Source organism: Hyperolius riggenbachi, chromosome 10 (assembly GCF_040937935.1).
Source record: "Hyperolius riggenbachi isolate aHypRig1 chromosome 10, aHypRig1.pri, whole genome shotgun sequence".
NCBI lineage: Eukaryota > Metazoa > Chordata > Amphibia > Anura > Hyperoliidae > Hyperolius > Hyperolius riggenbachi.
The window spans coordinates 292,479,881-292,504,754 of NC_090655.1; the positions used below are offsets into that span (position 1 = coordinate 292,479,881).

Here is a 24,874-nt window from a genome sequence, read left to right on the forward strand (position 1 = left end):
GATGGGGGATCTAGGTTGACAATCCTGGGAATAAAGAGGACCTGTACATCTCTCTGGTGGGTTTCTGTTACTGGATACATCTGTAGGAAACACACACACTGAGTGAATACATTGTCTCTATGTGATTATCAGATGGTGGGGGATCTAGGTGGGCAATCCTGGGAATAAAGAGGACCTGTACATCTCTCTGGTGGGTTTCTGTTACTGGATACATCTGCAGGAGACACACACACTGACTGAATACATTGTCTCTATGTGTTTTTCAGATGATGGGGGATCTAGGTGGACAATCCTGGGAATAAAGAGGACCTGTACATCTCTCTGGTGGGTTTCTGTTACTGGATACATCTGTAGGAAACACACACACTGACTGAATACATTGTCTCTATGTGATTATCAGATGATGGGGGATCTAGGTGGGCAATACAGGGAATAAAGAGGACCTGTACATCTCTCTGGTGGGTTTCTGTTACTGGATACATCTGTAGGAAACACACACACTGACTGAATACATTGTCTCTATGTGTTTATCAGATGATGGGGGATCTAGGTGGGCAATCCTGGGAATAAAGAGGACCTGTACATCTCTCTGGTGGGTTTCTGTTACTGGATACATCTGTAGGAAACACACACACTGACTGAATACATTGTCTCTATGTGATTATCAGATGATGGGGGATCTAGGTGGGCAATCCTGGGAATAAAGAGGACCTGTAAATCTCTCTGGTGGGTTTCTGTTACTGGATACATCTGTAGGAAACACACACACTGACTGAATACATTGTCTCTATGTGATTATCAGATGATGGGGGATCTAGGTGGGTAATCCCGGGAATAAAGAGGACCTGTACATCTCTCTGGTGGGTTCCTGTTACTGGATACATCTGTAGGAAACACACACACACTGACTGAATACATTGTCTCTATGTGATTATCAGATGATGGGGGATCTAGGTGGACCCCAAGTACTGATCTCTCCTGTACAACAAATGAAAGTCTCCTCTTACACAGTGATGTGAGGGGCGGCTGACTCTCCATCATGGGGTCCCTGTAGAGGTCCTGGTGTCCTATATGCTGCCCTTGGTCCATGGGGAGATAATTAGTGACAATGTGACAAGTTATGGAGGATTAGGGCTTCACAAGAGGGACGAGATATCAGAAATCCTGTGAAATATCTTCAGGTATCTTGTTATGTCCTCTGCTGCCAGTTCCAGCAATGGCTTCCCTCTACTTCCTCCCACATCACCTCTACCACCCAACTTCCTGTCTGTTCCAAACAGCACTTCCTGTTACCCGTTAAGTGAGATTGCCATCTTGTGGTCATTATGAGAACTGCAGGCTGTTGTAATATTTTGTGAATTCTGCAGGTTTTGTTTAATTACGCTTCTGCTGATTATTAAAGTTGCAGTCATAATTCTAAACATGTAAACTTCATGCAAACTCTGAAGGAATGAAAAGGCCAATAAATGGTATATAGAAGCCCAACACCTCTTATCTACACTTTGGGGTGTGGAGTCCCAATTGAGGTCTAGGCGCCCCATAATGGAAAGCAATACAAGAACAAAACATTTATCGAACGCTTTTCTCCTAGAAGACCCCAAGCGCAGTACAACTGCCACTCAGATCAGGGCTGTGACTTCCTACACAATCTATATTCAGCACTCATTACGTGTGACAAGTCATGTGACATCAGGTGACATTGGCAGCAGAATGAGTATTGTATAACAGATCTAGCTGTGACTGGTGAGGGTGACAAATATTTTTAAGCAATATCTTTTATTTTAACAAATCAGTTTATTGATTTTATCTAACTGCCCTTAGGGCTAAAAGACAACATTCAATTACAACAGTAAGTTTCCTGAACCTCCCCTCCTGGCATACCAACAGCCACCCAATCGTAAACAGGTGATTGTCAGGAATGCCTTGAGTAGGCCAAAACAGAATGGAGAATTCCCCTGCCGAGGGAAAAGGTGTGAGACCTGCAAGCAGTAGCACATCCATTCCACTGACAGGATACCAATACCAGGTAAACAGGAATACAAAGTACAAGGCACCTTTTCCTGTGATTCTTCCATTGTGGTATACATGATCATGTGTGCTAATTAATGCCCTAAAGGAATTTATGTGGGAGAAAGAAGACAAACTCTATGTGAGTGTATGAACCATCACATGTTCACCAGGAGAAAAACACAAATGCATAGGCTGATCTCCCAGTGCCCACACACTTCTGCTCACGTGGCCACAGTTTAAGTCATCTTCTTATCAATGTAGTAATGGGTGGCTTCAAATCCCACAACGAAAGACTAATAAGAGAGACTAAGTTCATACATTGGTTCAAAACTGTAGATAAAGGTTTAACCACTTGAGGACCGCAGTCTTTTCACCCCTTAAGGACCAGACACTTTTTTTCCATTCAGACCACTGCAGCTTTCACGGTTTATTGCTCGGTCACACAACCTACCACCTAAATGAATTATACCTCCTTTTCTTGTCACTAATAAAGCTTTCTTTTGGTGCTATTTGATTGCTGCTGCGATTTTTAGTTTTTATTATATTCATTAAAAATACATGAATTTTGTCCAAAAAATTGATTTTTTTTTTAACTCTGTGCTGACATTTTTCAAATAAAGTAAAATTTCTCTATACATTTTTGTCTAAATGTATTGTCCTATATGTCTTTGATAAAAAAAAAAAAATCCAATAAGTGTATATTTATTGGTTTGGGTAAAAGTTATAGCGTTTACAAACTATGGTGCGAAAACTGAATTTTCCTATTTTGAAGCATCTTTGACTTTTCTGAGCACCTGTCATGTTTCATGAGGTGCTAAAATTCCAGGATAGTATAAATACCCCCTAAATGACCCCATTTTGGAAAGAAGACATCCCAAAGTATTCACTAAGAGGCATGGTGAGTTCATCGAAGATTTTATTTTTTGTCACAAGTTAGCAGAAAATGACACTTTGAGACAAAAAAAAAAGTTTCCATTTCTGCTAACTTGTGACAAAAAAAAAAAATGAAATCTGCCACGGACTCACCATGCCCCTCTCTGAATGCCTTGAAGTGTCTACTTTCTAAAATAAGGTCATTTGTGGGGTGTGTTTACTATCCTGGCATTTTGGGGGGTGCTAAATTGTAAGCACCCCTGTAAAGCCTAAAGGTGCTCATTGGACTTTGGGCCCCTTAGCGCACCTAGGCTGCAAAAAAGGGGTCACACATGTGGTATTGCCGTACTCAGGAGAAGTAGTATAATGTGTTTTGGGGTGTATTTTACACATACCCATGCTGAGTGGGAGAAATATCTCTGTAAATGACAATTTTTTGATTTTTTTTTTTTACACACAATTGTCCATTTACAGAGATATTTCTCCCACCCAGCATGGGGATGTGTAAAAATACACCTCAAAACACATTATACTACTTCTCCTGAGTACGGCGGTACCACATGTGTGGCACTTTTTTGCACCCTAACTGCTCTAAGGGGCCCAAAGTCCAATGAGTACCTTTAGGATTTCACAGGTCATTTTGAAGCATTTGGTTTCTAGACTACTCCTCATGCTTTAGGGTCCCTAAAATGCCAGGGCAGTATAGGAACCCCACAAATGACCCCATTTTAGAAAGAAGACACCCCAAGGTATTCTGTTAGGAGTATGGTGAGTTCATAGAAGATTTTATTTTTTGTCAAGTGTGACACGTGCCAAGTGCCACGTGCCAAGTGCCACGTGACAAGTGACACTTGGCAAGTGCCACGTGCCACTTCTGGTATGCTCCTGGCACACGTTACACCTGCTGCTGCTGCTGCATTGCCCTGCTCCTGCTGCCTGTGCTGCTCACACCGCCAGGTTGGACTTTGGACACAATGTGGGCTGCACGACCACTGTCTGGAACCTAGGCCTAATGTTAATTGACAGCCATTCTTTTTTTTTGGGGGGGGGGGGGATTTGAAGTCCCCACATCATCAATTAGTGTTCCCCTTTGCAAAATAATGATGATACATGCCTTATTTACCCTCGTAACCCTTTTTAAAGCTATTTAGAGGGCACTTCCAGTTTTTCTATCCAGATATCCGAATAGGTCAGATATCCGCGGATAATGCGTCCGGATATTCGCATTCACATGGATATCTAAATGGTCGGATTCGGATATCCGAACTGGATCCGGATATCTGGGTATCTATCCGAGCATCCCTGTTGGAGACTACATCTATCTGAGGAAAGTTTCATAGACCCTGGGCTCATTTGTTCTGACAATGAGCACCCCAACCTAGTCTGCTCGCATCTGTTGTAATTGTGATCCATGAACATGGGATTAACGAGTTGGCTTGCAGAAGGTTGCACTCTCTCATCCACCATAACAATGACAGTCTGGTCTCCCATGAGATCTTGATCCTTTGAGACATTGAGTAGTGATTCCATTGCTTTAGGAACTCGATCTGCAGTGGTCTCAAGTGCCACCTGCTCCACTTTATCATTAAAATCGTAGATGTCATTACCCCTAACACATGCAGACAAACCCTTGCTTGCACCGTCGACTGATGAAGGAACCAGGTTACCTTTTGCCTTATATCCTGCACCTTCTCTAGGGGTAACAAGAGTGTATTGTTGCGAGTATTGAACAATGCACCCAGATACACAAGACTTGTTACTGGCTCCATCTGCCTCTTTTTCTTATTTATGATCCAACCTAGCTCTGTAAGAAAAGAGACCACTTTATCTGAGTCTTTGAGAAGATCTTCTCTGGATTTTGCTAGAACAAGGATGTCGTTGAGAGATAATGATGAATTTTTATCCCCTTTAACCTCAATGTTGCTATTGCCGATACCAGTATCTTTGTGAATATGCAAGGTGAAGTTGAAAGACTGAATGTCAGCGAACAGAACTGCAGGTGGCAATCTCCTATGGTGAATCTCAGATACTTTTGATAGCTGGAGAGTATTGGAATGTGGAAATAGGCATCTTGCAAAGCGATCGACACCATCCAATCGTTTGGAGATATTGCCAGGATTATAGAATGCAGGGATTCCATCTTGAATTTTGGAATTCTTATCGATTTGTTGAGGTACTTCAGATCTATCACCGGCCTGAATTGTCCAGATTTCTTCTGCACCAGGAAGAGAGGGGAATATACTCCTCAGAACCTCTGAGAGTTCACTGAATCATATTCTGGACATACTGCTCTAATGCCTTTTTCTTCAATGGGTTGGTGGGGAAAAACCTGTCTTCCAAACTCTTGCGAAACTCCCATCTGTGTCCCTTCTCGATAACTGTGGATACCCATGGATCCTGCATTCTCTCCACCCAGACATTGACCAAACTTCTCAAGCTTGACCCCACTATCAATGTCTGGGTGGGAACAAGCAAGACTGCTTACTTTGTGATGACCCCTCAGGGACTTTGCCAGAGCTGACTGGGTGCTTTTCCAATTCCTACAAAAAGACTTTCCAGGTTCAGGCTTCCCTGAACCTATTATAAGGTTGTTTCTTTGTAACAGGAAAAGTTTTCTTTGCTGGGCGATCCTGGGGCAACAGCCCAGAATTTCCTCCTGTTACCCGGGAAATGGCGGAGTCCATCTCCTTCCCAAAAAGTGACTTCCCATCAAATGGAATCTTCACCCAATTTTGCTTCGAGCTGAGATCTGCCATCTAAGGTTTCAGCCAAAGAGCCCTCATCGCCGTGACTGAACTCAACATACAGTAATTCTTGCAGAAGCTCTTAGCGTATCCATCGCTGCCTCACTAACAAAATCAGCTGATAGCTTCAAGTCATCAAGGGCTGAAACAATATTGTTCTTATCGACTTCCTTCATGATTGCTTCCTCCACATTATCAACCCAGATTTTCAATGCTCTCCCCACTGATGTCAAAGCAACAGCTGGTTTACAGATTTGACCCGCTGTCAGATACACCTTCTTCAGGTCACTGTCTATTTTCCTGTCAAGCACATCCTTGAATGTCACTGAATTCTCCATTGGCTTGAAAGAGATGCATCTACTATTTAGAGAAGGAATTACTCACAATACATATCTGTGAGGAAACGCGGAAAAGCCGCCGCTAGTGCTCAGAGTAAGGCGGCTGATTCCACGTTCAACATGGCAGCTGGCGCGCAGTCGGAGCGCAGAGAAACCGCTGCATGCCCAGACAACAGGGCGGCGGATTCCACGTCCGACGCGGCAGGTTGCACGCATAGGCCTACTCCTATCAGTAATGCTGAATGTGGAGAAAACACCGCACGCACGGACAGCAGTGCGGCGGATTCCGCATCCAACACAGCAGAGACATTACAACACATGTCTGGTGTGGCTGGAACTGATAGTCCACACTGGTTCAGGAGGACGCGCACGCGCAGAGAGGCAGGGCCTTTATGACAGTCAGAAGGGGGTCAGCTGACCAAGACGGTCAGCTGACAATTTCAGCAGCTTTCATTGGTCCAGCACTTAGGGGAGGCGCTGGAGAGCGCTGGTGTATATATACTGGGTGCTGGTCATTTCTCTGGTGTCTGGCGTTGCGATCACTACACGGTAGCACTCAGACCCTGTCAGTATCTGTGTTTATTAGACCAGTTTCTTAGGTGTTGATGATCATGGAGCTCACACCTTAGTCTAGGAATTCTGTTATTATCTGTGTTATTATCTAGACCAGTTTCCAAGGTGTTGATGATCAAGGAACTCACACCTTAGTCTAGGAATTCTGTACCATCTGTATTATTATTATTTATTATCTAGTCTAGTTCCAGGAGTGTTGAGAATCTAGGAGCTCACACTCAAGCCTAGGCATTGTTGATTATCTGTTATGACTCTTCGCTTTCCTGGCCATTCTTCTGATCTCTGATTCTGTACCTTTGTCATTCTGATACTCTGTTGCCAAACTTTGCTAGTCCTCGGATTCTGCATCTGTCTTCTGTCTTTGTACTGTCTCTGTCCGTGTGTTTACGACCTGGCCTGCCCGACCTCAAGAACTATCTCTCCTGTTACGAGATAGTTCACAGATCTGCCAGTGACACTCCCTCATTGGTGTCACTCACGTTCTGTCCTTCCCACTCTCAGCCTAGCTCCGCCCCTTGGGGAGCATCAGACCTGTGGAAGGAACCTGATCTCTAGCAGTATCTCTCACTGTTTAACACCCTTCTTCCGGGTGCTCTCCTCAAAGTATTACTTGTTATAATTTAAGTAGGCCTCAGTTATTTGGACTGAGTTAGTCAAAAAGGCTTGATGAGCAGACCTGCCCTTTAAGGGGATTTTCTCTGAAGAGAGAAAATCTGCAGTTCTGTCAGCAGAACTAGAACATACCAAGAAGCTGTTCTGAACAAGGCCGCAGGTCTCCCTGACCTGGGCCTGGAACAATAAACATCAGTCATGTTTTGTAAATATTCACATTCCTGCATGTATGTCAAATGTCTCATTGATTATTAATCGAGTAGGCGGGTATGATGACACCATGAGTGGGTCCACCAATAGACTGATATAGGGGGTGGCGAAGATGATGTCATATTTAACTCTTTCCTAGTCGGTATTAAATCTGGAGCGAGCAATGGAGAAGGCACTTCTGCTTCTTCCTTCTGCACTAGCTCGCAAGGCCGACTTGGACCTCTAAGCATGTTATTCCTTTATGTAAGCTGATATAATGTATGCTATGTACATAGGTAGTTTAGTGGAACGTAGGTAGGAAGAAGGTACCTGATAGACTTCAGTAGGGAGTCTAATCATGAGCTTATAATGCAACATGAAGATTTGCATAGCTAGGATATGATGACTGTATCTATCTGTCTTTCTGTGACTTAAATAAATAACGGAAACATTGGAGAAGCCTGAGAAAGTCTATTTCCTGTTTGCTGTGTGGAGAGTCAAGTGATCTCACAGTCTGTGAGACGATGGTGTTGAAGCAAGGTGATAAGAACAGTTTATAACAGTGGTGCCTGAAATCCTTCCCTGCCTAGCAATACAGGCAGACGGGGCCGGGGCCGACGGAAAATGGTTTCAAGATATTCCACAGCAAAACAAGCGGAATAGACGGACACGGACTGTAAAGCTTATCAAGCTGAGACTGATAAGCTGGTGTGAGTAGTGTGTGGGAGCCGAGCACACACGGGCACGGGCTGCAATTCGAGAGAACCAGCGGCGACACTCGTGGATGTTAAACTTTGACTGACAGGGCACATCAGTCACAGCCTAAACCGGATCACAGGTGACTGGAAGGCTCCGAGGCCGGCTGGCAGCTGCCGCTGGAGATTGATCCGCTGAGCCAGTGTGGGTACACAGAGCTGACGCTCAGTAGTTCCAGGGATCCACTCAGTGTCGTGGAAAGTTGCCAAAAGCTGGTCGAATTCGCAGGCTTACACAGTCCTCTGATCAGGCAAGTATGTTTTACGTTGTTGTGTTGCATTATCTTTATTGTATGAGAGGAGGTTAATGTGTTAATGTGTATATTCTGTGTTAATTGCAGTGGGGAGGCTGCGGGCTTCTCATCTCTCCTGTGCGTGGTGGGAGGGGTGAGGAGAGGTGCAGCTCCGATGTAAATACAGAAAGAGTTTATGTGCTTTGTTTTTTTTTCTTCGGATTCAAGTTTTCTGTGTTGCATATTTATGTGGTGGTTATCTCTGCATTTGTCTCAGGCATGTGTTTGCTGGAAAGAAGTCGATTGGGTTTTTTTCTCTCTCCTCTCTTCTCTTCTCTCCCCGTCTCTACAGAGGCTGGGAAAAATGTCCAGATAGAGCAGGGGGGGGGGGGGGGGGGTCCCCTGCAGCAGGAGGGGATAGAGAGGAGCGTAGTGGAAAAGTGTAGTGAGAGGTAAAGCTTATCTAGTTCCAGTCAGGGCTGATAAATGTTCTAAAAGTTATATAGGTTTAATGTTGTAGTCATGTCAGACTGATAAATGTTGTTCGTCTCAGTAATAGTGCTGTAATAGTTCTGAGTTATGGCTGAGATAAGCTGCAGATGAGTTGTGGAGAGAGGGGATAGAGGGAGAGAAGAGGAAAGCGAGTGTCTTTCTGTTTGTGAGATGTTCTGCACGTTTCTCGCATTTCCAGTCGGTGCTGCTGCTAACATGTTTTTTCAATGTCTGTATTGTGTTGAAGTTCTAGCTGGGATGTTAACAGTTAAAACAGTTACAGTGGTTTGGAGTCGTATAGCTCGCTCGGGCGGTTCTTAGTTATGTCTGTGATAGAGTGAGAAGATTCCTACGTCTCTGGGGATCCGTATGTCTGATTGCAGTTCGGATTACAGCTGAGACGTGAAGGAATGCTGAGGCTGATTTTTGTGCACTGTGGATAGATGCTGTGTGTAACGATGCATAAAAAAATGTATGTTCTATTTGAGTTTGCTCTCTCTCCTAGGTCTATAGGAACGAGAGGCTGCTATGGGAGCAGCCATCTTGGCTGGCAGTCCAGGACTCAAAATGGCGGCAGTGGAGAGAGCCCGCCCCCGTGAGTCATGGCCCCCACACGTCATGGCAGGGGGGAGGAGGGGCTGGGGGATCCACGTCACGTCAGGCTGTGCTCGCGGCTCCGGGCAGAGCAGCTGAAAGGGAGGGGGGTAGAAATACAGAGACATTCTCCTGTGTGTCTCGGTTCTCAAAGTATTTCCCCAGAGTTTTTCCCTGGGTCCATGGACAGGAATGCCAGAATAGGAAGTGTTTCCCAGCTCGGTGCAGGGACACACGGAGCAGTACAGATCAGAAATGGGTCTGTACTGTGTTGCTTATGGGATTATTCCTGTAAGTGAGGCACCTTAATGGGTGGTGCAGCATGAGTTCCCAATAGAAGGAAAGGGGGACAGCGCATCAAAGGGGGTGCCGGAGTTGGAAAAAAGGGAGTTGACCAATTCGGGTTTCCGTCGCCGCTTCTGCAGAGCGGTAACGTTTTTTCCGGTTTTGTCGTGAACAGGGCCAGAGCTAGACTGAGAGGTCTATGCTGGGCTGGAGCTGTTTTTGTGTGCGTTTTTTTTTTCGTCCACTGATTGGTCAAATATGTTTTTTCCAGCTCCTATCAATTGTAGCACAAAGAACAAGGACTGACAGCAGTTCATGGGGCAATTATACAGATGATAGAATTGCCGTTTACAGAGTGACAGTGTATCAGTACGGTGTTTGCCATGTGGCTACCTACCAAGTGGGCATTCAGGGATCTGCATACAGGCATGTGACGCTGGTATGCTTAGCCCTGCACCCTGTGTAGTTTAAGTGCAAAGTGCTCCTTCCTACAGGGAGGCAGCCAGTTTTTTTGGTAGTTTAGGTGGTGGCACGGCAAACATTGATCAGAGGGTACAACACACAGAACTTCTAGCAGAGCTGGTATCGCGATGAAGTTCTAGACAAGTAAATGCGATAATGAGTAAGAGCATTGCAGGCTCACCTGCAAAGCAGCATCAGGTGTGGCATCCGTAATCTGTGCATGCGACGGCCGCGCATGGACAGATAAGGGGGGATGTGGAGTGAGCTGCAATGGGGTGAGAGCTTCCAAAGGTGAAGCGAGCTTCCATAGGTGAAGTCCGCGGGAGCATATTTTAAACAGGTAAGTACTGAGGATAGTACTGAGGTAGGGGGGTGAAGTTTAACTCCAATCTACCAATAAGAGTAAACAGAGTTCATGAGAACCATAAAGCAACGAGATCAATTACGATATATATTGATCAATTTAAAGTGTAAAGAGTACAAGCCGCAGGGCGAATCCCAAATCATTAATAAGAATTGATTTGTTTGTATTTCGATTTCAGGTGTTTGGCAATATGGATTTGAGACAGATGCCGTGCTGGCAGCAAAGCTGGAGATGTCAGTCGGATACGCGAAAGGTTCCAGATGCCAATCTAAGCTTGGAGAACAGCGAGATTCCTGAGATTGGAAAGAGACTAAAACACGAGATTCCTGAGATTGGAAAGAGACTAAAACACGAGATTCCTGAAATTGGAAAGAGACTAAAACACGAGATTCCTGAGATCGGAAAACGTTTAAAAAAACTGTCTGAGCAAAGCATAGTGCAAATTGCTAATGTTTTTCTTTCCCAAGGTGGTGCTTTTATAATGAGGAGTACCGTGCTGATGGTGATCCTAGGTTGCCATTCCGTCCTAGGAGAACGAAGAGAGGACATTCTCATGTATAATAAGGGGTTAATGAGAATGCAAGGCCCAAGCATGTTAATGTTGGGTGACAAAGGTACTGATCCTTTCACACCTCCCTCCACTTGGCACAGATGGACCATGCAGGGACGGAGGAAAGGAGCACTTGTGCCAGGAGAAAACAAATTTCATGGCACAATGTGGGTGAAAGCTCTGAAGGGTCAGGTGTGCGGGCAGTGGGAATTTAAGGGCAGTGTAAATCTGCTATTGAATGCCACACTCCCAGAATCGATGCACCGATCCAAAGGTTTGTTAAAAGGGACATTGCAGTACAATGGGTACATGCAAAAGGTGGAGTGTGTGATTCAGGGGTACCTTGTCTTGGTTATGCAGAGTGAGATGGTTCCAGATTGGAGAGGAACGAGCAGGAGGCGTCAATTCTCCTGCCGGAGAGACGCAGGGGACCACATCACACTCTGGAGCTACCAACAGAGAGTGCCTCTGAAACAACTTTACACACGTAAAGGCTGGAAAGCCGAGGGTGGGTGGTTCTCGAAACAAGAAGTAAAAATAGAGATCAAGCCACATTTCCAGGTGACAAAGAGGGTGGGGAGAGCGGTCCCGGGGGAGGGAAAGCCCACACAGGGAACCCCATTCACACCACACGGGTCACAACAGGGGACGATATTACACAGTCCATATGCAGCAGCTTATCCTCATGATAGTTGGGTAAGTGAAGAGGTACTCTTAATTGAAAGATTGCAGAGAGTACAGTCTTCCCGACCTCAGGTACATATTGTGCCTCAGGACGTAAGGGGGGAAGAGGTCCAATCAGGACAGCTGGGGACATATTTTGTCAGCGAGAGATTGGACAAGGGGAGGTATATTAATTTTTCTGGAGAAGGATCTTTTGCATGGCAGCTCCGAGATGTTTGGGTGAACAAATGGAAACGGTGCAACATTCCTTTAGGCACCGCTACTTCCTTAGTTCCCACCTCAACCCGTGTCTTACACCAGGACTTGAGAGGTCAACCTTTTTTGGTGCTAGACAGGGAGGTGAAACAAGTAGAGTTGTCCTCATGCGGGCAATTCTTGCAGAAGTACCTGTGTTGGCCGGGGCAAGTCAAATTTAGGGAAGAAGCCTGCAGGCTCAATAACGCAGAATGCGAGGCTACCATTCAAAAGATCCACCCTGAAGCCCAACCGATAGTTCCGGTGGCTGAAGGAAAGGTTTGGTTTTTTAACATAAGGTCTAGTGATACATTCAAGGTATATTCTCATAATTGTTCCGATAAGGGGGAGTTTCCAAGGGGAACATATTGTGTGAGTGGAGATCCCATATGGATCCTGTCATCCAGGTTGGATGACGTTGTTTCTCAGATTGTTAAGAGAACTCTAAAGGTCAAAGTTTCACGGGTAGTTCCCGTCCTGAAAGAGAACACGACATGGGACGAAGGGGAACAGGGTTTGATCCAAGACGGCCACATGTTGTTACAAAGGTTAAACAAACAGTACACTAAGTTAGAGGTAAGATTTCACCATGATACAGGTGATCTTCACGAGGTAGAACACAAAAATGAGCAGGTGAGTTCCAGTCTGCCCTGGTGGACAAAGGTTCCGGTGATGTTCCAGGGACACTCGGACGGGGCCTCTGCAGTTCCAAAGTTCTTTCTACACCCACTGGTCGTCTGGATGGGGATGACAACTTTAGGCATCGTTATCCAGGTGAGGTTGCGGGTTAAAATTACGTAACATAAATTAACCTGGTCCAGAGATTGGTGCCTCATAAACAATCTCCGGAACCAATAGTTTAAATTAAGGGATATACAGGGTTACGGGTATAGGTTTAGTAGTACCTGTGATGGAGTTGATTGTATAAAGGCGCTCTTTTAGAAGGCACCTGGCACTGCTCCGTTTTGTAACAACCAAACGAGTTTCACTTTTCTGTGGTCATGCAAGTTTGTGAGTGATACGCAAGTGACGCAAATGCTGAGCATGTGGTATTGAGGGATTTAGAAGTAGGGCTTCCCCAGAGAGCCTGGTTACAGGAAGACCAAGAGGTCTTGCTCTCTCTCTTCCAGGGGTAACCACCGAGAGCAGAGAAGTTGTGTGAGCACGAACATCGAAAAGTGAAACATAAACGAAAGAAACCAGGTACTGGGAGGTTCAGACGCTGGGATCTGTGGGTCAAGCCGGTTTAGGGGGGATTGTTATAATTTAAGTAGGCCTCAGTTATTTGGACTGAGTTAGTCAAAAAGGCTTGATGAGCAGACCTGCCCTTTAAGGGGATTTTCTCTGAAGAGAGAAAATCTGCAGTTCTGTCAGCAGAACTAGAACATACCAAGAAGCTGTTCTGAACAAGGCCGCAGGTCTCCCTGACCTGGACATGGAACAATAAACATCAGCCATGTTTTGTAAATATTCACATTCCTGCATGTATGTCAAATGTCTCATTGATTATTAATCGAGTAGGCGGGTATGATGACACCATGAGTGGGTCCACCAATAGACTGATATAGGGGGTGGCGAAGATGATGTCATATTTAACTCTTTCCTAGTCGGTATTAAATCTGGAGCGAGCGATGGGGAACTCACTTCTGCTTCTTCCTTCTGCACTAGCTCGCAAGGCCGACTTGGACCTCTAAGCATGTTATTCCTTTATGTAAGCTGATATAATGTATGCTATGTACATAGGTAGTTTAGTGTAACGTAGGTAGGAAGAAGGTACCTGATAGACTTCGGTAGGGAGTCTAATCATGAGCTTGTAACGCAACATGAAGATTTGCATAGCTAGGATATGATGACTGTATCTATCTGTCTTTCTGTGACTTGAATAAATAACGGAAACATTGGAGAAGCCTGAGAAAGTCTATTTCCTGTTTGCTGTGTGGAGAGTCAAGTGATCTCACAGTCTGTGAGACGATGGCGTCGAAGCAAGGTGATAAGAACAGTTTATAACACTCTCATCACTCAGGTGTCTAGAGGTTAGAGATATATCTGATTATCGGTGATACTGCAGATAATCTATAATCGGGTATATTCTGCATTCTCGGTGATACTGCAGATCACCGGTAATCAGACCCTCTCTGTGTTACACCGATCGTTACAGAACGCCAGACCCAACTCAAATGGACGCACTATATAGCCATGTTGAAGTCCTGACCACCGCGGTAAACCAACTTTCCGCAGAAGTTTTGAACCAACAGACCCAGACATGTCAGACATTTGGGGCTATTCAGGAACTTCAATCAGCTATGAACTCAGTGCGATCTCCTCTAGTTACGGATATCCGTATGCCTGTACCAGAAAAATTTTCTGGTCACAGATCTGACTTTCGAAATTTTAGGAGTAGAGTGTTGTCATACTTTGAGTTGAGACCTAATTCTTCGGGGACTATGGCCCAAAAGGTTACATTTATTAAAACTTTGTTATCAGGTGATTCTCAGACCTGGGCGTACAGTCTGCCCGACGGAGACTTGGCTCTAACCTCTGTGGAGGAATTTTTTAGAGCCATGGCTATAATTTACGATGATCCAGACATTGCCTCGACTTCTGAGCGGAAGCTCAAATTGTTACGTCAAGGCAAGAGTCCGGTTGAACAGTATGCTGCTGAATTTAGGAGGTGGTCAGTATCAGCCAGGTGGGACACCTTTGCCCTTTTAGATTGTTTCTTATCGGGGTTGTCAGATGAGATCTCCGATCTTATGTTAAGTCAGCCTGAGCCTAGATCCATTAATGAGGCCATTTTATCGGCCATCAGGATAGATCGCCGGCTACGCTACCAGAGACAGACTCGGGGAAAAAAACCATGTGAGAGTAGTGTCCCACGCTGCACCCCCTGTAACTCCACCTCCTCCAGTTTTGCCTCCACCTGAACCAATGCAGATTGGTCGGTCAGAATTGTCTCAGGTAGAGGATAAGCGATTACTTCTTCCTTGTATGATTACATGGGATGATAAATCTGAAGTCTCTGAGGCCTTCATTGATTCAGGCTCAGCGGCTAATTTTATGGATTACGAATTTGCAAAGAAATTGGGTATTCCACTCACCCCGGTAAAACCACCCCTCCAGGTTACGGCAGTGGATGATTCCCCCCTGCAAAGTAATCATCCGCTGTCTCAGACACCAGAGGTGGGAGTCACTATAGGGGTGCTGCATAGAGAGAAGTTGCAGTTTTTTGTGTTGCGCATGACAACCTCCACAGTCATCCTTGGCATGCCGTGGTTACACCTTCACTCCCCTCAGATAAATTGGGCCACTGGTCAGCTAACGAGCTGGTCAGCCCATTGTTTTCGTCATTGTTTAGTGAGGGTAACCTTAGGCCAGACCAGGATTCATATGGAGGGAGTTCCGGAACAATATGCTGAGTTTTCGGACGTATTTTGCCCCAGGTCTGCCGATAAACTACCTCCACATCGCCCTTTCGATTGCCTCATTGATCTCTGATTGAGTTGTATGCCCCCTAGAGGTCATCTCTACAATTTGTCTGGACCAGAAAAAGTGGCCATGCGAGAGTACATCCGTGAAAACTTAGCTAAGGGTTTCATTCGCCCTTCCCGGTTGCTTTTTTGTAAAGAAAAAAGACGGAGGCCTTCGGCCATGCATTGATTACTGGGGACTGAATAAAATCACAGTAAAAAATCGCTATCCATTGCCTTTGATAGACGATTTATTCACTCAGGTCACCAATGCTAAGATTTTTTCGAAATTAGATTTGCGGGGTGCATACAACCTGGTGCGGATCAGAGAGGGTGATGAATGGAAGACGGCCTTTAACACACCCGACGGGCATTACGTGTACCTGGGGATGCCCTTCGGGTTGTGTAACGCCCCGGCCGTCTTCCAGGAACTCATTAATGAAGTTTTCAGGGAGGTGTTGGGTAAATTTGTCCTAATATACCTGGATGATATACTGATCTTCTCAGACAACCTCTCTGAGCACAGGGCTCATGTCAAATTCGTGCTGCACAAGTTTAGACAAAACGGGCTTTATGCTAAATTGGAGAAATGCATTTTTGAGGTGACATCTGTCGCTTTTCTGGGATACATAATTTCCACCTCGGGCCTTTCTATGGATCCCGCCAAAGTCTCTGCTGTCCTGGAATGGCCCCAGCCAGTAGGACTCAAATCTCTTCAGAGATTTTTAGAGGTTGCGAATAACTATAGAAGGTTCATAAAGGTGTACTCCACAGTCATAGCACCCCTCACCAGTCTCACTAAAAAAGGGGCAGATACCAACCACTGGTCCCCCGAAGCTCTGGCCGCTTTCTCCACTTTGAAAGAACTGTTTTGCTCTGCACCCATATTGAGACACGTAGACACCTCTTATCCATTTATTGTAGAGGTTGATGCCTTTGAAGTCGGGGTAGGGGCTGTGCTGTCTCAACGCTCTGGGCTGCAGGGAAGATTACACCCATGTGCCTATTTCTCTCGGAGGTTTTCACCAGCAGAGAAAAACTACGATATAGGCAACAGGGAGCTCCTAGCCATTAAGTTGGCTTTTGAAGAATGGCGTCATTGGCTAGAAGGAGCAGAACATACGATTACAGTCTACACTGATCACAAAAATTTGGAATACATTGAGGGGGCTAAGAGATTGAGTCCCCGTCAGGCTCGGTGGTCACTGTTTTTCTCGAGATTTAGATTTGTAATTACGTACACTCCGGGTAGTAAAAACATTAAGGCGGATGCCTTGTCCAGATGTTTTGAGCCGGAGACAGCACAGCCCTCAGAACCAGAAACCATTGTTCCACAGAAGGTAGTGCTGGGAGCCACAGAGACTTGGAAAGACTGGACGGAGACTTTAGACAAAAAAGAAGAGGGGGAAGCAGGAAATACAGTCAATCCTCAAGAGGAGGGTACAACCTCCCAGGGGAGGGAAGGTATAATTTCAAATAAGGAATTAAGTGATGGTGAGGAAGAGAAAAATAACATTGTAAACTTAACTAATTTTGTCCTAAGACCTGAACATGTCTCGGTGTTAAACAAGGGGTTGTCTTTCTCCTCTGTGTGTGGAGGGGACCCCTTTGATACATACCGTGGCATACAACTGTTTTTACGTAAGGTCCTGTTGAAAAAGATGTTTTCTAAACAATCTATCGAAAGGCCCCACTTGGATTTGTCTGATAGTGAGGAAGTTAAAATAGTCCCATTAAAAGAGAGGGAGGTTACCAGAGATTTAGAGTTATTGATGGATGAAGGTGCAACGGTGAATTTGGGTGAGTATGAAGATTATGCAATTGTACCTACAAATCTTAAAAAGAGATCCAAATTTATGCCATCCGTCTCATCAGACAGAAATGTACAGGTCTTCTCGGAATTAGTCTCAAAAGACTTAGAGAAAATCAAGTGGGGAAAAAAGAAAGATCATTTAACTGAGAAGGAAAGAGGCGCTCTTGATGAATTGAAAAACAGGGACGATGTAGTAATCAGAGGTAGTGACAAAGGAGGAAACATTGTGTTGTGGAGCAAAGAAGCATATTTTGCTGAGATGAAAAGACAATTACAATTTGGAGATACCTATGTCAAATTAAGAGATAATCCTTTTCCCGAAATTATAAAAAAGAGGGATATGATTTTAGATGAAGCTTTGGCAAATGAACTAATAACAGCTGGCGAATATGGTTATATGAAAACAAAATCATATAGGATACCATGTTTGTATCTGATCCCAAAGATACACAAAAATCGGGATGTACCGCCGGGACGCCCCATTGTATCAGCCATCGAGGGCCCATTAGAAAAAATTGGGAGATTCATTGATGAGAACATAAAAAGAATAGCGGGGCGATTACTGTCGTTTATTAAAGACACACGCCATTTATTAATTATGTTGGAGGATTTTGAAGTTCGGGAGAATGATTATCTTGTTGGCATAGACATCGAGTCTCTATACACTTCCATTGCCCATGATGTAGGAGTGGAAGCAATTAGATACTTTCTTAAGCAAGAAGGGGGGACTTCAAATGGTAGGACTACTTGAGTTGGTGCTAACACACAATTGTTTCCTCGCGGATGGAGTGTTGTACAGACAGACAAGGGGGACGTCAATGGGGGCCGCGTGCGCACCGGCGTATGCATGCTTGCATTTGGGAGCCTGGGAGCGCCAGGAGGTATATGTGAGGGATGATTTTGGTGAGCATGCCGCCCTGTGGCTTAGATATGTGGATGACGTCCTCCTTGTCTGGAGAGGTACTGAGGACACTTTGTTGAATTTTTTTGGAGGATTTAAACAAAAATGCACGGAATCTAAAAGTGACATATACTATTGATAAAGAATCTATCACCTTCCTTGATCTCAAGATCAGGAAGGGAATTGATAGGTTAGAAACGAATATTTACAGAAAGGAAACAGCTGGGAACACCTACCTGCACGGGAACAGTTTCCATCCAGCAGCTCAGAAGTGGGGAATACCATATGGACTGATGGTTAGATTAAGACGGAACTGTTCTAGAGAGGATGAATTTGAGGAGGAAGTAGAAAAAATGAATAATTGATTTAGAAAACGGGGATACCCTGAAGAGGTGTTAGAAAAGGCTAAAAATAGAGCGATGGAATTAGATAGACAAACCTCATTAAAGAAAAAGAGAAAAAATGAGGGGGATGAAACAGTTAGATTGATAACAAGGTATGGTTCTCACTGGCCTCAATTAAGGGAAATACTAAATAAACACTGGTATGTACTAGGAAGGGACCCCATTTTGGCTAAAATTGTAGGCCCATATCCAGCTATGACAGCAAAACAGGCAACCAATTTAAAGGATGCATTGGTCAAGACTGAAGACTATTCGAGACCACAGGTGACAGAATTGCAAGGGAGAGGTTTTTTAGGTCCTAAACCCGTAGGAATGTACCCGTGCGGTAGGTGTATCTATTGTAAATTGGTTGATAAGACTAAAACCTTTGAAAATGCATTAGAGGATAGACATTATGACATACGAACCCTGATTAACTGTAATACAGTAGGGGTAGTGTACATGATAACGTGCCCATGCGGTTTGAAATACATCGGCAAGACTGAAAGACCCCTTAAAAAACGAATAGGTGAGCATGCAGCCAATATAAAAGATGCTGAAGAGGATAGTCCCCTAGGGACACACTTTGCAGTGTTCCATAATAGTGACTCGAATCTTTTAAAATTCAAAGGCATTATCAAACCCAAGCAGAGTGTAAGGGGAGGAGACTATGATAGGTTATTATACCAAGTAGAGAGCAGGTGGATATACACCTTGGGGACTCTATATCCAGGAGGTTTGAATACAGACTTTAATTTGGCAGTCTTTCTGCCAGATTGAGATAAAGATAGACATACATAAATATTTTTGATGTAAAAATCAGTCTTGCCTGGTTTGAAACCGTATTGGCACATGGTTGTAATAAAGGGAACGTGAGATTAGTAGTACAAAATAAAATTCCAATTATGTAATAACCATTGGAATAAATTGTATGTTTAGAGATCAATTTTTGGAGATATTGTGAGAAGGGTTAAGGGTGGTTTCCATAGGTGGGCACCAATGTTAATATTGAGATTGGGCACGGGTGGAGCCATCTGTAGACATCTTAATATGAATTTGGTGTAATATCCAAATGAATGGAACAATAGTTGATATCCCTGTTCGTTTGATTCTCCTATGGATCTCGATCAATAACTAAGTAGAATAGTTGTAGAGTTTTGTAGGTGTATGAGAGATTGCATGTGTGTGGAGATTCTGCCGATTTATTGGTGGATTCACAGTGCACTAAGAATACACTAAGATACTACTTGTTTTCCTGTTTCCTTCATCTATGTGGAACTCCTTACAGGCAAGAAGTCTTTTGTCACACATAGTTTAACAAGTGAGGAATAGATTGTGCACAAAGAAATACATGAATTAAATAATATAAAGATTTTCCTTCTGATCTTAGACGGAAAGTGATTGATGGACAGTTTACTGGTCAGAGTGCCTCTCCGTAGCAGAGGGGAGGTGTTTATGAAGATAAAAAGGCAATACGATGCCCCCTAAGCTAGGTCCACAGCGATTGCACTGAGGAAGCCCACGTGATGTGAGTGGGCGTAACGCGTATGCAGGCGTGGCTACATGCCGCTGGAGCAGGAAAGTGCGTGACGTTTGGCGTCCCTCCACCCCACATGGAAAGTTGCAATCTTGCCGGCCAGAAAAGACTCGCCACACGCGTAATACAGCACAGCAAGTACTGACAGTGTAAATCGTGGGACGCCGCGGATACAAGTCTCGGATGACAGTGCTCGGATGCGACAGTGTGAGATACACAAGGAGGTGGTGAGTGCTGCTGTGCAGCGTTGGATGAAATAACAAAACGGACTGTGTCCTAATGGAATATTTGCATGCAAGATACCCTGGGAATTTGGCTGTCAGCAGAACAGCTATGAATGGTACTTGTTTATGAAGGCTTGCAGTATCAGCTAAAGAGACTTAGATACAGTGGCAGTTCAGGGCCACAGAATCAATTAATGGACATCAGTGTGAGAGCCTGTGTCTATCAAGATCTGTTGAATTACCCGTGATTCTATCCAACTTGCAAATATAACTATTGGCCAAGATTGATTGTATGTGTGTGGGTGTGTGAATGAGGAGCGCTCCAACTCCACCGAGGCATTGTTTTTAGGGGGGAGGGGGTTGTTATATGGGGGTTATTATGTTTTTGATATGTATTGTGAGTAATTGGTTTCCGTAGTTGTTGTATATTGGATTTGGTATTCAATTGCTCCCCCATCAGGGTTAAATGCATCAGTAATTAACCTGTTCACTGGATAATAATTTTTGCTGAATTTAGAGAAGGCGCTTCTTCCTCCCTAAGAGGGTATAATTTTGAAAACTTATTGTATAATGAAGTTTTATTTTCCACCTTCTCCCATTCCTCCAGGACGATATTTTTTATTTCTCTCATAAGAGGAAAAGAGCAGGATTTCCTTGCTAAATGTGAATAGTATTCTTTGTTTCGAGTCTGTTCCTCTGGGGGGTCTTTCAAGTCTAAAGCCTCCATAGCCACCCTGGCGTTCTATTTCCCCAGGATTTCCGTGCAAAAAGTGGTTCAATTAATTTCCAATAATTTTCAACCAATTTTGGAGATCTTGATCTAGATCTCGAATATCTAGAAGAATGGCTATGGTGGGAACTTGGTGAATGTCTTCGACTAGAAGATGATGAACTGAGCCTGGAGCTTGAATGACGATTGTCAGATGCTCCCACTCTAGTTTTTGATGGGGAATGGGAATGAGGTCTGTTAGATCCTCTCTCCGTCTGCTTGATTTCACTTGAGCTGAAAGATTATATATATGTGATGATTTGCTCAGCTGCCTGTGCAGGCAGCCAGCCTTTTGACCATTGTGTAGGTTTGCATGCTGCAGGACTCTGGAAAGAAGAGCTTCTGTCAGTTTTGCAGCTTGTGCTTGCAGAGGAATTTGCATACGTTGTCATGCAAATTGCCTGGCCACATTCATTGGAGGCGTGTACTATAAGTACTATGTCTTTCCCACAATGCATCGCTGTTCATAAGGATTTTGTCCTGTGTAACACTCCTGCCGGGAGTGTCAGCCATGCTCTTTGTTTGAAGTTCAGCTTAGAGTAATTCCTGAATCTGCGCTAGGCAGGTTTTTCCTAGTGCAGTTAGGATTGTATTATCTGTTTGTATGTTCTGTTGCCATTGTCCTGTCCCAACGGTGGTCGAGAGGAAATGGTTCTGATCTCTGTTCTTGGAGTATAGCTGGTGCAGCGGTTGCTACCAGCTATCTCTTCTGTTCTGTCTCCTGGGATCGCGCTAGCCACTTTTCGCTAGCGCTGGGGATCCTTCTGTTCTGTCTCCTGGGATCGCGCTAGCCACTTTTCGCTAGCGCTGGGGATCCTTCGGTTCTGTCTCCTGGGATCGCGCTAGCCACTTTTTGCTAGCGCTGGGGATCCTATCTCTCGCTTGTCCCTGTTTTCGTGTGTCTGTCTTGTCTGCTACGCTTGCTGGAGGCTCGGTGAGGTAACCGTTAAGCAAGCGTACGCGTCCTCTGTTTCATGTTTGTCTGTCAATGATTAGTTAGGCGTGCTTGTCTCTATTGTGCTTATCACGCGGAGACCACGCATAACCACGTGCACTGTTGCGAATGAGTGCGGTGTCCGCGGTTAGCTAGCGTTTGTTATTTTCCTTGTTATTCTCATTGTATTATTTGCTGTGCCTTTGCTACCCTCGTATTCTGTTCTGATCTGCCTTGTGTCACGTCTGGCGATCGCACCTCTCGCGATCGCGTTCCTATTTCATATCTGCTGTTGTGTGTGCGCGGTCACGGGGTGGCGACTAGATTGGCGCACACACATACAACCTGTCCCTTTGCTCGTGCTGATTCGCAATCGCCTCTCTTGCGATTGCGTTCTGCGCTTCGTACAATTCCTGTCTGACACTTGTGGAGGTACAGAGGATTGGTTCCTCTGCACTCCCCAGCGCCATCTGCCGACAGGAATTTCCCTCTACAGGTGCGTAGCACCTTTTGCTGGGTGCCTGCAAATATACGCTTGTGGAGGATTTCCGCCGTATCAGCGCACGCGTTGTGCACTGATCACGGAGAAAGTTCCACAATCGTTACAGTATGAACAGCCCAACCCAAAACCCCAGTGTAGACGGAATTTCCGATTTGTACGATTTTGTCGAATATGGCTCTTGTACCTTTAAGAGATTTAAAAAACATGAACCTGAATCAGCAGACGAATTTTTGTCTGAGTGTACGAAACTGTTAGCGAACCCTGAATTCCAATGCACCCCAGTGTCTACCTGGGCCCCCCAAATAGTCTACATTCTGTTGGGGGGCGAAATGTCAATGTGGGGTTATGATGTGTTAGATCATACCACCCTGAGTCAAAGACCCCTGGAATTCTTGGCCTTTTTAATTCACAATTGGCTGAGATTACCTCAATTACCATACCCCCTTAACGAGTTGTTGTCAGCAGCTCAATCAGCTGTTCCATCTACTCTTTCATCCACAAAGCAGCCATCCAAAGCCTCTAAGTCTAAACGTAAAAGATCTAGGAAGGCTTCCCAGCGGAAAGATCCGTTGCCCCTAGCAACCACAAATAAAGAGGTTATTTCTGTCAAGTCTGAAATGGGCAAAACCATGCAGTATGATAATGATGTTTATAATGCATCTGCTGATCAGTTTCCAGGTTTTTTGCTCCAATCCAAAGCTTATGTGGATCCTGCTATAGGTAGGATCGCACACTACATTAAAGCAGTTAAAAAATCTGTTCTTGTTCCTGAACTCCACCCCTATGGAGATTATCTGGATACTGGCCTGTTTGAACCCCCATTTGCTTCCTGGGATATTGGGGCCTTGCTGGAAGAATTCGATTTTGATTGGAAAGCCTTTTGCGATTTTTACATCGCAAAAAGCGAAGATGTCTTGAATGCTTGTCTCGATTCTATGTACCTTCTGATTGATTCTGATGAATGTGACAAGGATGATGTGGATCTGGTGATCTATGTATGGCAAACGATTTTGGATGAGTTGCACACACACCAACCAATTGATTCCAATAAAGAGACATCGTTGTTGGATGATTGTTCCTGATTTTCTGGGGTAAAGCATGAGAGTCTTGACTTTGTGCAATCTGAAATGAATGAGTGTGCCGCTGTGGTTGGTTCCTGTGCGAATCCTGAAGGATTCTCTCCTGACAGTGTGCAGTTTGAATCTGTGCGATCTGATGCCTGTTTCTCGGATGTTCCTGCAGATTGTGATCGGCATGAGTCTGCCGGTTTCCTCAAGGATGTGTGGGATCCTTTGTCATTTAGTAACAGATCTTTGAGATCTTCCGTCTGTGACCCTGCTATGGGGAAGAGTTCTCGACTATGCAGCGTCAAAAGTAAATTTAATATGCCTAATAAAGTTTGTCCTGTTGATGTCACTATTTCTTCTGCAGATGAGTCTCTGTCTCACCCTGTTCACACCTGTAAGGGCCCGTTGCCTGGGGACAGTTGCTCCAGCGTTTCGGTCCTAGATGCCTTGCAGTCTGCTCCGCAGATCGTGGAGGTTTGCACTATAGAAGCGTCAGTTTCACAACCTAAAGTGAATTTTGATTCGCAGGTTTTGCGTTCTGATTCCTCGGATTCGACATTGTTAGCCGAATCTAAGAGTGAGACAGCGCTTCGGTTTTGCGAATCTGATGCTGAACCCTCTTTGCCTTATTCAGAGACGCTTTCTCTGAACCTGCCCTGTACCATGAATAAAAACATGTTTTCCTTTCACACTGACATTTGTGAGCCCCTTTCTTGCTCTGAGGGAAGTTCTGACTCTCCACCCTGTACTCTGGATGAGTCAATATTGCCTTGTACAATATCTCCTGCCCTGCCCCTAGAGGCTCGTTTAGGTATTGCTGCTATTTTTACCTGCTTTTCTGCAGTTTTGGAGTTACAAGCTAGTTTGACTGTCACACAGAATTCTGGGTACAGTGAGAATGAAGTTAGGGAGTCAGTGTGTGTTCCAGTAAATATACCTGTACATTCCCCTTATGATGATGAGATCCAGTCTCAGGTTATGGTGGAACCATTCCTGGGACATCTGCCCTGTCCACAAAATAAAGTTCCAGTTTTGCCCTGTAACATGGATAGTTCAGAATCCTTCTTAGAAAACTTGAAAAATGATGTTCTGGAGGTCTCCGAGTTCCTCCCAAAGGGTGCAGAACTTGTTGGAGATGTCTCCTGCCCCCCAAGTCCTTCTGAGGTGTTGCCCTCTTCCGTAGGCATTGCTGCCTTGCTGGCTACCTTTTCAGCTCTGATGGAGCTTCACTCATATGTAGTCAATGATGATATTGCAGTCACAGAAATTTCCGAATTTGAATCCG

General features: G+C 44.7%; 1 protein-coding gene across 1 annotated transcript in view; it reads right to left on the reverse strand.

Moving 5' to 3' along the window:
• LOC137537304 (uncharacterized) overlaps positions 1-24,874 on the reverse strand; it is a 114,400-nt gene that overhangs the window by 12,712 nt on the left and 76,814 nt on the right. The window contains exons 8-9 of the mRNA XM_068259380.1: positions 5,690-5,987; positions 4,682-4,922 (exon numbers count right to left, since the gene is read on the reverse strand). Of these exons, the coding sequence (XP_068115481.1) occupies positions 4,682-4,922; positions 5,690-5,987 (539 nt within the window). The remainder of the gene's footprint in view (positions 1-4,681; positions 4,923-5,689; positions 5,988-24,874) is intronic.